Raw genomic sequence first — 17748 nt, forward strand, 5'->3', positions numbered from 1 at the left:
TGGTTGATGCTGAGCCTTGGACTTCAGATGGCCACCCATATGATTGAATCCTAAGATGGTGGAGGAAGAAGGCTATTTAAATAAAAAAAAAAAAGACTTCACTGTCTTCTGGGATCATGAAGGAGCTATGTTTCTGGCCAAACGAGTGTTGAGAAGGTTAACTAGGTCTGAATTTTAAATATTAAGTTTAGGTACCATCAAGTCCAGGTCAGGGTACCTTTCTTTTACATATTATAAATGCACATATTCTCTGTTCCATTGATAATTTTTAAAATCCAGATCTGTGATTACATCAATGTGGTTAAGTCTTGTTATGGAGACTCTTGCCACAGATATAGATCTGCAAGTAAGCATCTTGGAGATTTGCCTGGGACATTGAGTGTCTAACCAATAGTCACACAGCAATTGTGTCAAAGGTAGTACCTGAAGCCATGTCTTCCTAATTCCAACAAGCACTGGACCTGGAATCACACAGTAGGTCAGTCAATAAGCATTCATTAAATGCCTACTATGTGCCAGACATAGAACTAAATAAGCTCTGGGGATACAAAGAAAGGCAAAATAGGATTCCTGCCTTGGAAGAGCTCACAATCTAATGGAATGAAGATTTAAATATTTTCTATATACTTAAATGCCCATTGGCTGTGAGACCCGGAACAGTTAATGTTACAGAGCTTGTTTATTCAGTTTGGGACTAATAACAACACTTCCCTCCCAGGACTGTTGTCAGAATCAAATCAAATACTGTACTGTACAAATGCTTTGCTAACATGGAAGCTCAATATATACATCAATTATTATTAGTTATATTAGTGAATTATTATTAGATAATAACATTATCATTATTATCATAGAGAGGAGCATTGAGGCAACTCTGGGACAATAGTGCATTGATTGCATAGTGTATATCTTTAATAAACATTGAATTGAATTGAATTTGAATTGAAATTGAGTTGAATTGAAATCTTAAGTTTAAAGGATTATAAGAAAAATAAGATTGTAGGCAATCATACAATTACAGGATAATGATTTTTTGTATTGGGAGGGACCCTGGAAGCCATTGAATCTAACCCTTTTATTTTACATATGAAAAAACTTAAGCTTAGTGTGTTGAACTGACTTGCCCTAAAATCACACAGATATTAAAATAGTGGAAGCAGATTTCGATTTCAGAACTTCCTGAATTCAAAACCAAAGGTCTTTCCATTAGATTCCCTAGATTTCTCTAAATGAACAATAAATGGTGAAGGGGAAAGGAGATAAGCATTTATTAGTGGCTCCAATGGCACTGTCTAAACACTTAAAAAAATATTGTCTCATTTGATCCTCACAACAACCCTGGGAAATGAATACTAAAAATTATTATTCTCAGTTTACAGTTGAGGAAACTGAGACAAACAGAAGGTAAATGACTTGCCCAGGCCCATCCTCAAAGCCTTTTCAGCTTGGTGTATGACCTGCCAGAGCTTATGCTCCATTACCCAACTACCTCTGCGACATTTGAAACTGGATGTCCTATTGGCATCTTCAACTCCACATGTCCAAAATGGAGCTCATTATCTTTCTGCTTAAACTCACCCCTTGTCCAGACTTCTTTAGTACTGTCCAACTAGCCCCACAACCTCAGAGCCTTAGTTGGCTCCCCCCTCTCCCTTCCCCTTCATATTCAATCAGTTGCCAAATCTTGTCATTTCTACTTCTGCATCTTTCACATCTGTTCCCTTCTCTCCACAGGCATGATGCCACCTTACTTTAAAAGCTTTTTACATTTCCCCTGGACTGTTATTAACAGTCTTCTCACTGGTCTCCTTGCCTCAGATTTCTCTTCATTCACTCCTCTTTCAAACAGATGCTTGATTTTCCCATGACACAGATCTGACCATGTCATTCTCTTACTCAACAAACTGCAATAGCTCTCTATTACTTCTAGATCACATGCAGACTCTTCTACTTGGCATTGAAAGCTTGCCATAACCTGGCCATACCTAGCCTTTTCACATATTCTTCTTCTTCATGTACATTATGGTCCAATCAAACCATTCCTCACACATGACATTCAATCTCCCTCTCCATGTCTGATTTTATTTGTGCCTAGAATACCCTCCCTCCTCCTTCCCTCTGCTACTTAGAATCCTAGTTTCCCTCAGGTCTCTGCTCAAATATCACCTTCTTTGGTTAATTACTCCCACTTACAATGAAGTTTCTGGTGTCTTCTCTCAAAATTCCCTTATTTCTATTTTGTTTCTAAGTAGAAGATCTCCACCTTATGCAAGCTCCCTGAACGCAGGGACTATTTTACTTTAGACTCTCCAAGCTCAGTACCATGCACATAGTAAGTGCTTAATAAAGATGTGCCGATTGGCTGATTGGTTGATTGAGAGTTCAGGGGCATCTCCCTGCCTTTTGAGGCAAAAAAGAAAATTTTGATGGAAATTGCAAAGAAACAAAACCAAACCCCAGCATTTGGTTAACAGCATTGTTTGCTCTTCCTTTCCCATATCATTGAGGGTTTATGCTTTGGGGAACTAAATTATAATTGCCTCACCTGAAAAAAATTATCAAAGAAGCCGTAAAATGACAAAAGAAGTAGGAGTCATTTCTGAGCTCATCTGCTCGGTCTTTGATTCTCAATGGAATTATAACCACTTCCTTCTAGCTATCTAAAAGGAACAGCTGCTTTCAAAATAACTGTGTGAAAGAGCCAATACTTGTTGTTGCTCATCCTTAGTTTTCAAAAAGAACCAACGACTTTATGTGATGTCTTAACTTTCCCATAAATTGGACTTAAGTGAGGCAAAATTACACAAAGTCATCAGACTCACTGTCTCTTCCAGAATCATCAAAGTCCAATGTCGAGACAAAAGCCAAGACAACTGGCAATGACAGGGATATGCAGTGGGTGACCTTGACTTCTTAGACCAAACTCTAAGACCTCCACAGTGTAGTATAATTGGGATGGCCCTGAATTACTACATTAATTTAGGTAATTTTGTCATTTTTCTTATATTGGTATGGTCCAACCATGAACAATTAATCTTTCTAATTATTTAAGTTTGTCTACTATCTTTTTATACAAATAAGAAAATAAACATTTGCTCCTCACAAAAAGTCCTAGTGCTCCTCTCAAGACAAATCTGGTTTTCTTTGCACCATGTTGCTCATGCCCAGGCACTTGGTGATGATTCAGTAACAATGGATCAGAGGGTGGATGGAGATTTGGAGAAGAATATTTTTGACAATCTTTAGTGAGAAGCCTTAAAATAATAACTAGAGGTGGGTTTTTTTAAGGTATACTTTCTTCACACTCAATCTCCTTTCTATCGAAAAATCAAGACATAGCAGAAATCAAGTGTCTAGGGGAGAATTAGTTATTTATAAAATTAGTTTTCAATTTTTTTAATATTTTGTTTACAAAATGTCCTTTTCTTCCATTGTCTATCCACTCTGTTTTTCCTCCTCTAATGGAAATATGCTTGTACATATGGTATGTATGTACAAAATGGACACATACATCTTTATATATATATATATATATATATATATATTTATACAAAATGGACACATTCATTTATACATATATATGTATTTGTGTTTATAAATGAATGTGTCCATTTTTCAGTTATTTTCTGTGTTTGCTCTGATGACTTATTTGTTCAGATCATTCCCAAAGAATCTTCACACTTGAAATATTGGGGACTCTGGTCTTCTGAGTATGCTAATGTTCATGGGTATTCTGTGAGCCCTCATGAAGAGAATGCGACCCACTGTGATTCATTCTATTTTCTTCATCCAACAGGCATTCAAAACTGGCTTCTTTGTTCCACTGGAAACCTACATCCTGATTGAAAAGCAGCATTAAAGTTTTCAGCAAAAACTCAAGTTAGCAAGGCTTTTTTGGAGTCCTTTATATGTTTTTCAAGCTGCTAACATAAGACAACCGGGCTTTACTGTTGGAAAAATGAAGGTCCTGGGTTTCCATACAACCCACCCACCTCTCACTGCAACCAGCTGTGAGGGCATTTCCTTTTGACCTACAATTAAAAAATAAAAGAGGTGCTAGGTCTGAAATCTTGAGAGACTCTACCTAATTCAAATTCTGAAAGAAACACATGCTTTTTTGCTATCTAAGAACAAAAAGGCTCTTGGAGTTGAGGGTGGGGAAAGAAATCTTAACTGATAATATGTCCTGACATCCTATTTGTCAGAACAACTTAGTATCTGCAAAATACAATTGGACCAGATAGATGTTGTAGAATCTAGGAAGAAGATATACTAGGGAGCCAGAATATGAAGAAGAGAGCTCTTTCTAACAATTAAATTTAGGAGAGGGTGGAAGACGCTTGACAGGGACCCGAATTTAAAGATTGCTAAAAAATTATTACTCATGTAGCTTTGTCCTGGTGTGGGCTTACATGTTGTTCATTCAGTCAAACGATAGTATAGTTGTCCCAAAAAGTCCTATTCAGTTTTAGTCTGGGAAAACTGAAAACTGCACACCTTGTTTAAAGCAAATATATTCCCCTTAGTTCAGGCTGGATTTTCTTTTGATCCTCACCACTGGAAGGTAGTAGAAGTAGAGTAAGATGCTGAAAAAAAAGAAAGAATAGGACTAAAGGGCACCTATCAAAATAAAAGGCTAACAACTGCTTTCTAGATTTCATTAGAGATGAGTGTCAAGTTGAGTTGAGTTGAGAAGACTTGGTATACATCCAGTCTCAAACATTTATGAGCTATGGGATGTTACTCTCTGTACCTCAGTGTCCTTATCCATAAAATGGGGATAATACTTGCACCTACCACAGAAGCGGTTGTTATGAAAAGAAAATGATATAAATGTGAACTAATGATATAAATAGGGATGCAACATATATCACATGATATATTTATTTTATCGTCCACCATAGCAAAGTGAATGAATGAATTAATAAAGCATTACTTGATTTGTTGCATTAGATTGGGACTTCTTAGTAAGGATACCTTCCACTTTTTTCAAAAATCTTTTATAGGACCCGGAACATAGGAAGTTTGCCAATTGACTTGTTGATTTTCTAGATTAAAGGCTCCCCTTATCTCTCTTGATTCTAGCACCTTCCTTATGTTGATTATTTCCAAGTATCTTGTACTTATCTTGTTTGCACATAGATGTTTACATGTTGTTTCCTGAAATTAGGTTATGAACCCCTAGAGAGCAAGTACTGTTTTTGTCATTCTTTGTAACCTAAATACTAAGTACAGTGCCTGGCACATGGATAGGAGCTTAATAAATGTTTTCTTGTTTAGTTGTTTCAGTAATGTTCGACTCTTTGTGACCCCATTTAGGGTTATCTTGGCAAAGATGCTAAGAGCGGACTTCCATTTCCTTCTCCTGCTCATTTTACATTTAAGGAAACTGAGGTAAACAGGATTAGGTGTCTTAACCAGGGGTGCATAGTTAGTAAGTGTAAATGGTGTAAAAAATAAGTAAAGTAACATTAAGGAAACAGATTTTGAGGAATGTTTCCTTCTTCCCATCACATAAGACTCTTCCCTTTATAAAAAAGATATCTATAGGAAATTAATCAGACTACTCTTCCAAATGGATGATGATTTGAGTTTTGTCTAACAGATCTGATAATAGTTAGATCTCCACTTTACCTGGTTCTGGGTAACCACAGCCATGTGAGTGGTATTTTTCTTTTGACCAGATCTATTCTATCCCCAGGGTCATGGCACTAGAGATTGATTTGGAGAAATCTTGGGCTACATAGTTATCAATAGCCTATTGCCATGCCTTCTAATTGGACTACAATTCACTTAGAGAATACAGAATTGTGAAATGTTAGCCAGGAATTATATTTCTTTCAAGGCTCTACTTCCTAACCTTAAAACATTTCCCAATTTCCTACTTTCTCTTGACAGATGAGGATCATTGTTGACATGAATGCACAAATAATATACATTTTCTATTACAGATTGTTACTGGATTATTTAGAGCAGAATTTTCCCTGTTTTGTTATCTATACTGAATTAAATGTTAAATTTCAGTTAAGAGATTAGTAAAATTTAAATGTTCCCTCTCACCTGTTGCATGGGAATAATAGTGCTTGCTCTATTTAGGAGCATAGATTTATAGTTGAAAGGGATATTAAATAGAACTGGGAGGAAATTTTTATCTAATCTAATCCAATCTCCTCAATTATAAAAGAAGAAAGTGAATTCCAGAAAGAAGAAAGAGCTCATGCAAGATTACATGAGTAATGATTGGCAAGGCTGGGATTCAAACTCACATCATAGCTCAAAGACCTGGAGTAGAGGTTAGAAGCTGAATCCAACCCCCAGAGAAGAAAATCAAGGCTCAAGAAGAATGAATTGCCCAAGATCACACCAGTCACATCAGGGGTGAGAGCTGACTCCATGAGTCCCAAGATACTGTATCACAGACCTTTGAAATCTCCCTGTATTTTCACCTTCCTATAGCTATTCAGAGAGGCGGTGTGAGGATAAAAAAGAGAGTGAAATGTTGGATGGGAAAACTGAAAAGGCTCAAGTTTTCTATAACTGTAAATTATCTTGTACTGGGTTCCCAAAGAAATGAAACAGTGAAGGCTGTATTGGATGAGGTCAAAAATTCCTTGCCAGATCTAACTTTTCATGAATCTATGAATTTATATACTTGTGTATTTGTGCTCATGTAAAAAACTTATGTGTTCTGGAACTTAGGTAGAGTGTCTTCCAATTCTTGCTTATTAATTGGAAGACACTCTACTTAAGTCATGGAACACATGCCTAACATGGGATAGATGTGCTCCTGATTTTCCTTAATCAAAATTTTGTGAATAAAATGATCTTTTCCAGTTAACACATATTCTTATAATTTCAGAGGCAGTTTTCTTACTTCTGACTGATCTGGCAATGACCTCTTAATGTTTTTCAAAATTTCCTTTTCTTCTTCTAATTCATCCTCTCTCCTACCATCTCCATTTCTGATCTACTAATAAGCCCAAACCTGATCAGCTATTCACAGAAATATTTAGCAAGGAAGAGGATATTGCTTTGAGATAAATTATTACCCTTAATTTATACATAAATATGTTTGATACAAGTATACCTGTATATTTCTCTGTGGAGTGGTGAAAGGTGAAGAGAGAAAGAAAGAAAGAAAGAAAGAAAGAAAGAAAGAAAGAAAGAAAGAAAGAAAGAAAGAAAGAAAGAAAGAAAGAAAGAAAGAAAGAAAGAAAGAAAGAAAGAAAGAAAGAAAGAAAGAAAGAAAGAAAGAAAGAAAGAAAGAAAGAAAGAAAGAAAGAAAGAAAGAAAGAAAGAAAGAAGGGAGGGAGGGAGGGAGGGAGGGAGGGAGGGAGGGAGGGAGGGAGGGAGGAAGGAAGGAAAGAAAGAAAGAAAGAAAGAAAGAAAGAAAGAAAGAAAGAAAGAAAGAAAGAAAGAAAGAAAGAAAGAAAGAAAGAAAGAAAGAAAGAAAGAAAGAAAGAAAGAAAGAAAGAAAGAAAGAAAGAAAGAAAGAAAGAAAGAAAGAAAGAAAGAAAGAAAGAAAGAAAGAAGAAAGAAGAAAGGAAGGAAAGAGAGAAAATAAGCAAGCAAGAAAGAAAGGGATGGAAGAAGGGAGGAAGGAAGGGAGGAAGGAAGAAAAGAGGGAGGAAAAAAGAAAGAAGAAAGAAAGAAAAGAAGAAAAATAAAGGAAAAAAGAACAAAAGGGAGAAATGAAAGGAAAAAGAGAGAGTGAGAGAAGAAAGAAGGAAAAATGTACTACTGGCTGGAGGTCAGTGGAAGAGGCAGTTTGTTTTTGGGTGTGGCATTTCTAAATGGCCTGCTCAATGAAATTTTTCCTTCAATTTTCACAAATGAGAGGATCTGTATATTTTTTAAAACTAGATCTAGTCAAATTTTTTGGTGGAGGAATGTATTTTCATCCCACATAATATATTAGAATCCACTGAAGCAACTTTATATTGTTTCTTTTAATTTTAAATTTGAATACTTAAAAAGAAACTTTTGACTTTACATCTTTTCAATACAAACCTTATTTTATTTAGTCCATATTCACTGATTACATTTACATTCCTTATGAAGGATATTAAATGAAAAAAAGATTTGAGTGATAGTCCAAAACACCACAAGGACAACAGATCACCAATAAATAGGTTTGATCAGTGTAAACGTGTACCCTTAGCTTTTCTCTCTGAGAACATAGAGAAAGAAACAAGAAGCTTTTGAATCTTCCTTAAAAGCAGAATTCTCAGATGCTCAACACTGACACTTGAGATGAGAAACAGTGAAAATTTTAATAATAGTCATAATTATAATCATTTTCCTCTCTTGGTTTCCTTTTCCCTTTTTACTACAATGCTTCTTTTTGTTTCTCCCTGGCAGAAGGGTTATTTAAACACACACACTCATAGAGAGTGACTGCAAAGACTCTGAAACAAATTGAGACATTCCCTTTACTTTATCCATGAAGTTTTTGCTTAGCCAAAGTTAATGAGGAGCCAATTTCCCTCCAAAGCTCTGAGAATTGGGCTGCCCAATAGTTTGTCTCCTTTTAAAAAATCTCAAGTTAACCTAATACCTTCCCTCTCAAGCAAAACAAAACAAACAACCAAAGGCAATCAGAAGGTAATTTGTCAAATGAATTGCCTTCCTAATTTAACTGAACCATCCTGATTTAAAATGAGTAATTAAAAAAAAAAAAAGTCAAAGCCTTTTGAACACAAAACCCAGTGTGAAGCAATCATCTTTACCTGGATCTGAAAAGTTTTAGGGGTGGAGGGATAGGACACAGGGGTCGGTAGTGGAAAGAGCATTGAAAATGCCAGCTCTGCCACCTCCCAGGAACTTGTGGAGCATCCTTCAGTGTTGGATGTGCTTTACAGCCAGAGATGAGGGAAGTCGACAAGGTTCAGAAAGGCTGACAAGTCAGACAGGAGAAAGAAAGTTGTCTGAGCAAAGAGGGAGCAGGGTCGTGGCTCCCATCTGTCCGGGTCACAGCCCCTGGGGGCAAAGTCTAACTAACCTCGGGGCGCAGAGACAGGGCAGCTCCACGTGCTGCTGGGCTCCCGGTCCGTGGGGACCTGGGCAGAGGCTCGGGGGCAGGCTTGCTCGTTCCCCTCGATTTCCCCGAGCTTCCGCGGCGTCCAGCTCAGACACGCACAGCCCAGGAGGTGGCAGGGAGGTGGCTTTGGCTCCCTAGGTGGGCAGGGTGGGGACGCAGGGAGAGAAAGCTAGCGGCTGCTTCCCAAGAGGGAAACCAAGTCCCTAGGGCCATTCTCCTGAGAACGTTGCCCCGGGGAGAGGGCCGCTGAGTCCCTGCGGGTGCTTCGCTCCCGCTCCCGTTTCTGCACCACGCCAGCCCCGTTCCGCTTCTCCTGCCAGCCCCTTCCCCATGCTAGCTCGGCGTGGCAGCCCTTCAGCGTCCCAGACACAGCCTCATCATCACTAGGATCCTCTCCCCTGGATAGAGTCCCGGTCTCCCGTGGGAGGGGGTGGAGGAGGGGGTCACCGGCGGCCCGCCCTCTCATCTTACACCCAAGGTAGGAGAGAAGACCCCCTTGCTCCTTCTCCCACTCACCGTCAGCCGTCACCGACAGGCAGCGGAGGCTCAGCAGCAGCAGCAGCAGCAGGGCGCCCCCGAAGCACCGGACCAAGGTGGACGCCTGGGACCCCCGGTTGCCTCCAGCCGCCATGGTTCTGACCCCCGGGAGGCTCTGGGAGGGCACCGGTGGGGAGGGGGCGCTGCTTCGGATCTGGGGTGGGCGGAAAGGGCGTGCGGGAGAGTCCCCTCCCAGCGCCGGGGCTGCGATTCGGGAGTCCCCCCAAGCGCTCTTCTTCCCAGGATGGGCTCGGGGAGATGAGGAGGGAGGGAGGGTAAAAAAGAGGGAGAAGGACGGGGTTAGGGGAGGAGGGAGCGGGGTGAGATAGAGGGAAGAGCGAAGGTTGCTTGGCGTCCGGGGGGAGCCAGCGGAGAGGGAGCCCGAGGTGTGGCAAAGACGCGGCTCCGGTGGGGGGGTCTGAGGTGGATGGGGGAGGGCTGGGGAGGCGTCTTTATCCAGTCCTTGCCTCGCGGGGGGGCTGGGGTGCACCTGGAGGGCTAGTGTGAAAAGTCACATCGCCCAGTCACACTGCAGAGCTCTGGACTCAGCCCTGAGCCAGCCGAGCCAGTGCAGGGGGCGAGGGAAGGAGGGGCGGGGAGGAGGGGGCCGAGGGAGGGAGCGAAGGAGGGAGGAGGAGGCTGAGGAGGACTAGAAGGAGGAGTGCAGGGGCACCGGGAGGCAAAGAGCTGACTGCGAAGGCCAGGGGAGGACTGTGTGCGAGGAACCCCAGGCTCCAGCCCCGCTCTCCATCTGGCCCTGACGGGAAGAACGCTCACACGGCTGGAATATGTGTGATGATCCTGGGAGCATGTTATCCCTTGGTGCCTAGGAATCCTTCCTCTAGTTTAGACTTTGACCTTAGGGAACAGACCTTAGGGGGCATCTGGCCGAACCTGCCCTTCTTTTTTATAAGTTAAGGAAACTGATTGTTACAGAGAGGGAACTAACTCACCCAGGATTATTCAGGGAGTAGGGTCTGGGGCAGGATTCGAACCCAAGTTCTTGGAGGGATCCAGCCCTCTTTTCAGGACACCACTTTGTCTCCCCATTATCACTGCAAACCGGAAGGTCCCACACCAATGAAATGTCCATGTTTTCTCTCTCATGCTTATCACATGACCAGCCCACTTCATCTTCTGATTACATATAGGCTGGATAATTCCCTCTTCTCCATCACACGGGCAGCTTGTGAGACTCACTTGTGCCTTTCCATCTCCTTCCCTTTGGGTTAGCTTGTCATTTGAATTCTGAACTGGCAGCCTTATGAAATCATGGGTGAAATGTTGCTTTAAAGGGATAGCCTTTGGGAGCAGCTGGTCATTTGGAATCAAGAAGATAGCAGCCCGCTGGCCACTGCTGGATTTTGATCTCACATGGAAGTGACACAAAAACTCTTTATACAGCTAATAAATTTTCTCAGAATGGCCTTTGTACTCACGGACATTTATGGATAACCAAATCAGATCATCTAGCCTTAGTGGGTGGAATTTTGTTTGAAAACATTCTCTTGAAATGATTTAGAAAAATAGTAGATTTCTATCTTCTAGTTGACATGAAAGTTAGAGGACCTAAATTCAAATCTCACCTGCGATGTTCAGTCCTTTTTGTAATCTTGAAGAGGTCAAGATTACCTTATCCAGGTAATTGTGGATTACTTATCCACTTATTTTATCCAGGCTTGTTTCTATGTGAAAGAGAAAGTTGAATTGGAGGCTTCCAAGGTTTCTTCCAGTTCCAGGTCTAAGATGTTATAAATTACCATCCAGTGGTAACCCCATTGGCCTAGTTTGACTGATAGGTCAAGAAAATGCATTAAATATTGAGCCATGATAGTTCAACAAGACATTTAACAAGCACTCTCACCTATTGTCTTTATAGAAAAAAAAATGGAGAGATCTGAGTAGGAATGGATTGGATCCAAGACAGAAAGAAGTCTTAAGTAGAGTGCTACAGGAATGGGGATAAAGATAAAGATGACAGCCCCCATTCCTGTAATAATCCTATAAATTAAGTGACCAAAGTGATAAAGATAAGTTAGTAAGTCAAAGATCTCTGATTTTGTGGATGTAAGAACTGCCTCCACCCAAGCACATTGGAACACTGTCTATAATTTCCTAAATAAATGTTTGAGGATTGTCTGACTTGCTCATGTTAACAAAGCTAGTAAATATGATGTGAAGGATATACAAATGATGGCATAGAAATGCCATGGCTAGAATCGGGAAGACTCATCTTTCTGAGTTCAGATCCAGTCTCAGACCCTTACCAGTGTGTGGCCCTGGGCAAGTCATTTAACTCTGTTTGCTTCAGTTTAGTCACCTGTAAAATGAGCTGGAGAAGGAAATGGCAAACCAATCCAGTGTCTTTGCCAAGTAAGCCCCAAATAGGGTCACAAAGAGTTGAAGATGATTAAATGATAACAATGAAATATTACTTTTTTTTTTTTTTAACAACTGGGTCTCCTTAGTTGAACCAGGCTGGAAGTGCAAAGTTTGCTCAGGGACTTAATCTCACTGCTGATCTATTGATTGTCACAGATCAGCATGAGAACTATGACTTACCCCTCTTCCAGCTCCTTCCACCTCAGAGAATTTGGTGCCCCCTCCTCTCCAAAGGGATTGCCATGTTAAGCCAAACAGTTCAGACTTGACACTAGCTCAAAATTCAAGAGATCCACCAACCTCGGCATCCCTGGTAGCAGAGATTATAGGCATGTGTTGCCACACTCTGCTCTAGATCCTTTTGCCTCTAAATTAGGTAGTACTTATGTTACTGTCCTCATTTTATATGTGAGGAAATAGAAGCCCTGAGAGATTAAGTGACTTGTACATATAGTAAGTGTCTGAGGCAGGATTTGAATCCAGGTCTCTTGATTGTTGACTACATGTTGCTGGTTCCATCCTTGGACCTAGTCTGTTGGACATGCCATGAAGAGTGTATCTAATTTGCAGGTCCCATGAAGGAGGAGAGACAACTACCATGCTGGATGACAGGATTTTTTCTTAGCCAAACTTGTCTGCTTGATACCTCCATTTCATCTCTTTCCCCTTCAACCTTTCACAGTTTGGTTTTCAGTCTCACCAGTTAACTGAACTCTCTTGAAAGTGACCAGTGATCTCTTAATTGCCAAATCTGATCATCTTTCTTAGACACAATCCTCCTTTTTCCTTGTAAGCAATCAGGATTAAGTGATTTACCACTTACTTACCAAGGGTTACACAGTTAATGTCTGAGCCTAAGATTTAAACTTAGGTTCTCCGGACTCCAGGGTTGGTGCTCTAGCCACTGTGCCACCTAGCTCTCTCAGATCCAATCTTTATTGACCTCTGCTGCACTTGACATTTAGATTTGGTCATTCTCTTCTCCTGGACATTGTTTCCTCCCTAGATTTTTGTAACATTATTCTCTTGGTTCAACCTCTTCACATTTGACTTCCCAGCATCCTTTGCTAGCTCATTAACCACTCATATTCCCCGACTGTTGGTATTCTCCAAGGTTCTATATTGGGGTCATCTTTTCTATATTGTCTCTCATTAACATTATCAGCTCACATGAGTTTAAGTAGCATCTCTTTGCTGATGATCCCAGCTACATATATATCCTGAAACTCTCCCTCACACTTTAATCCTAGATTGCCACTTTTCTATGGGCATTTCAAAGTTCATGGACATCTTAAACTCAACATTTACAAAGAATTAATTATTTTTCCTCCTAAACTCTCCCCTCTTTCCATCTTCACTATTTCTGTCCAGGGCTCCATAATCTATACAATGACTCAATTTCATAATTTTGGTGTTACTCTAGACTCTTGATTCTCTAGTCCCACATATCCAGTTAATTATCAAATCTTGCCATTTCTACCTTCATATCTCTTGCATTTCACTCCTTCTCTCCAATCAACTATCATCTTATTTAGTCGAGGCTCTCATTGTCTCTAATCTAGATTATTGGAACAGCTTCCTAATTAGTTTCCTGGCCTCAAGTCTCTCATTGACTGTAGTCAGTATTTTGCAATGGACAGCAGCCCTTTCTGCCCTCTGCAGCCAAAGAGATTTTCCTTAAAAGCAGAAACATAGCATTCTCCTATTCAATCAACTCCTGTGGTTTCCTATCACCTCCAGAATAAAATATAAATTCCTTAAATTAGATTTTAAAATCCCACACAAGTGGGGCCCAAGCTACCTTACCAGATTTATTAGATATTGCTCTCCTTCTCAAATATGAAGATCTAGTCAGACTGGCCTCTCTTTTTTACTTTTCCATTCCCTCCAGTCTTTGTGATTTTGTATTTTTGTTGTTGAGTTGTTTCAATCTTTGTGTCTCTATTTGGGGTTTTCTTAGCATAGATAGTGGAGTGATTTGCCACTTCCTTCTCTAGCTTATTTTATAGCTTTATTTTATTTGAATCCAGGTCTCTTGACTGTTTAGGATCAAGATGAGGAAACTGAGGCAAACAGGGTAAGTGACTTGCTTAAGGTCACGCTACTCTAAGTGTCTGAGGCTGCATTTGAACTCAGGTCCTCCTGACTATAGGGATGCTATCTAGTATTTGGAATTCACATCCTCATTATTTCTCTCTCATAGAATTCCTCTGTTTCTTTAAAATTCAATTCATGTCATGCACCATCTTTGGCAGGAAGCCTTTACTGATCCGTTCACCACCACCCCCAACTGCTAGAGCTCTCCCCGACTATACTGTATGTAATGACTTTGTGTATATAAATACATATATCCTATATTTGCATATACATGCATAAATGCATTAATAACTATATTTTATTCTTTGCATGTATTTTACAAGTTCTTGTTAGGATATAAGCTTTGTTGAAGCAGAGGTTGTTTCATTCTTTGTGCTTGTATTTGTAGTATTGAATACAATAGCTGGTATATAGTGGTGCTTCATAAATCTTTACTGACTGATTGATTGGGAGTATGGTGGACTGCCTACTCAATTTGAATCTACACCATAACCACATCACCAAAAAGAGAATGGGATTTGGGACCACATTAAACTAATTATATCTAAATGGCTCTAATTAATTGTATCTAAGAGAAGGAAGTAGTTAATCCGATTTTACAAAGCCTCTCTCAGACTACATCTGTTTGGGTTTTGTTTTGTTTTGTTTTGTTTTGTTTTTCCCCAAGTGCTCATCCTTGACTTCTTTGTAGTCTTTAATATTGTTGATCATCCCCTTTCCCTTGATATCCTCTTTGGGGCTTTCATGGCACAACTCTCTGCTGGCTCTCCTACCTTTTTGATCATTGCTTCTCTATCTCCTTTTCTGGATCTTCATCCACTTCACACCTAAAAGTAGAGATCCCTTCAACTCTGTTGTCTGATCTCTTCTCTTCTCCCTCTATATTATTTTATTAGTTGATTTTATCAGCTCCCATGATGTCAATTATGATCTTTATGTAAATGTCTCTCAGGTCTTTTTGTCCAGCCCTATCCTGTCTCCCCTTGCTCTCTGGTCTCACATCTCTAACTGCTTTTTAAACATTTCAAACTGGATGCTTTGTGGACAACTTAAATTTATCATGTCCAAAACTGAACGCATTATCTTTTCCCCAAAACCCATTCCTCCTTTTAATTTTTTTCTTACTGTCAAGGGTACCACCATGCTCCCAGTCAGTCACCCAGGTTCAATCTAGGTGTTACGCTCCAATCCTTACTCTCTCTCAACCTCCATAGCAAATCATCACAAGATCCTGTCAATTTTATATCGATAATGTCTTTTGCATAGGGCCCCTTCTCTCTGATACTACCACCAACCTGATGCAGGTCTTTATCACCTTATACCTGCACTTTTGCAAATATCTGCTGCCTAGTCTCCCTGCCTCAAATCTCTCTCTATTCCATTCTTCCTTTTCTGAGCTGTAATCTGTAAAGCTTGATCTCTTAAAAGCATAGATTTGATCATGTCATCCTCCTTTCAATAAATTTCAATGACTCATTATCTCAAGGATCAAATATAAAATCTGTTTGGCTTTTTAAAACTTTTAATAACCTATAATCTATCTGCCTTTACAGTTTTTTACACCTCTCTTCCCTCTAGGTAATCTGAAATTCAGTGACACTGAACCTCTTGCTGCTCCTTGAATAAGAAATTTTCATTTGTTGTCCCCCATACTTGGAACACTCTGCCTCCTCATCTCTGCTTTCTACCTTTTCTGACCTCATTCAAGTATTAGCCAAAGCTCCACTTTCAACAATTAGCTTTAACTGGTCCTATTAATTTAATGGCCTCACCTGTATGTGCCAAAATGTTTGTGGAAGCCCTTTATGTAGTGGCTAGAAACTGGAAAATGAGTGGATGTCCATCAGTTGGAGAATGGTTGGGTAAATTGTGGTATATGAAGGTTATGGAATATTCTTGTTCTGTAAGAAATGACCAGCAGGAGGAATACAGAGAGGCCTGGAGAGACTTACATGAACTGATGCTGAGTGAAATGAGCAGAACTAGGAGATCATTATACACTTCAACAACAATACTGTATGAGGATGTATTCTGATGGAAGTGGATATCTTCGACAAAGAGAAGATCTAATTTAGATCCAATTGATGGACAGACTCAGCTATACCCAGAGAAGGAACACTGGGAAATGAGTGTGAACTGTTTGCATTTTTGTTTTTCTTCCCAGGTTATTTTTACCTTCTGAACCCAATTCTTCCTGTGCAACAAGAAATTTGGTTCTGCAAACATATATTGTATCTAGGATATACTATAACATATTTAACATGTATGGAACTGCCTGCCATCTAGGGGAGGAGATGGAGGGAGGGAAGGGAAAGTCGGAACAGAAGTGAGTGCAAGGGATAATGTTGTAAAAAATTACCCATGCATACGTACTGTCAAAAAAATGTTATAACTATAAAATTAATTTTTAAAAATAAATTTAAAAAATTTTAGTGCCCTCCCCAGATCACTGCCAATTTATCTTGAATATGTCTTTTGTTCATAGTTATTTGATGTCTCCCCACATTAGACTAAAAGATCCTTAATAGTGGTGACTGTCCCTTGACTTTCTTTGCATCTCCAACACTTAATACAGTGTCTGGCACATAGTAGGCAGTTAATAACATTTGCTGATGGAGTGTGAAAGATTTATAAAAGGATGTGGACAAGAGTTGAAAATAAAAGAGAGGTGACAGTATTGTGAGTTTCTTGAGAAAGGTATTGTCTTTTGCTTTTCTTTTTATCCCTAGTGCATAATATGGTGCCTGATACATAGTAGGTGCTTGATAAATGTTTACTGATTGATTATGTTGTGATCTGCCTTATTGGACTATGTGTCCACATAAATGAGGCTATAGTGCCATCAAACTATCTGGCCTCCACATTTTAGAAAAAACATTGAGAAATAGGAGTTTAGTAAGATTGGCCAGAATGGGGAGGGTACTAGAGACTATGACATCTAAGATTGGAGAAACTATGAATGTTTATCCTAAAGAGGAAGGTTATGTAATTCAAGCAACAAGGAAGAAAGACAAGAAAAACTAAGGAGGGGAAAGCTCATAGAAGCAAAGATAGGAAAGTAAGGAAAAAGCAGTTCAAATACAGAAGGATCTCAGGAACCAGAACCATTTCAGTTCCATCAAATACTTCGTTTGAGGGTGAACTACTTACTCAGTGGGTAGTTGCTGTTAGTGCTGCTGTGTTCTGTTAGAAAGAGCATTGACCTAAATGTTTCTCTGTTACTAACTACCTATTTGACCTTGGATCATAGAAATTACTATACTCCTTTGGGTCCTTAGTTTGCTTGCCTGTAAGATGAAAGATCTTCAGCATCTTTTCAAACTCTTAAATTCAATGATCTCAAAGGCTAACAGGCAGCTTCTAAAAACCACAACTTAAGATATTGGACTTCAAATGCTAAGGACTAACAAAAAATCTTAGAGTGAGCAGATTTCAATTCTTTAATAAAATAAATTTAATAACTAAATTGGATTAGGATTAAATGGTCTCCAAGCTGAAGTGTGCTGGATCCAACGGGCTGCCCGCTATTGTTAAATTTTCAGTCTGGTCAAGTTACTTGCACCTTCTTAACTGACAAGTGGTACAAATCATGGTTTGATTTATTGTTTTATTGATTGTCTAGACTAAAGAAAATGATGGAGAAAATTAAAATTAAGTTTTTTTAAGCTTTAAGAAGACCCCAAACAATTTTT

General features: G+C 39.6%; 1 protein-coding gene across 1 annotated transcript in view; it reads right to left on the bottom strand.

Moving 5' to 3' along the window:
- The window catches only part of SUSD5 (sushi domain containing 5), a 100104-nt gene extending 90212 nt beyond the window's left edge, over window positions 1-9892 (bottom strand). The window contains exon 1 of the mRNA XM_074272217.1: window positions 9557-9892. Within this exon, the coding sequence (XP_074128318.1) occupies window positions 9557-9671 (115 nt within the window). The 5' untranslated portion in view covers window positions 9672-9892. The remainder of the gene's footprint in view (window positions 1-9556) is intronic.
- Between the last annotated feature and the right edge of the window lie 7856 nt (window positions 9893-17748).

This window comes from Sminthopsis crassicaudata, chromosome 5 (genome assembly GCF_048593235.1).
Source record: "Sminthopsis crassicaudata isolate SCR6 chromosome 5, ASM4859323v1, whole genome shotgun sequence".
In the NCBI taxonomy this organism is placed as follows: domain Eukaryota; kingdom Metazoa; phylum Chordata; class Mammalia; order Dasyuromorphia; family Dasyuridae; genus Sminthopsis; species Sminthopsis crassicaudata.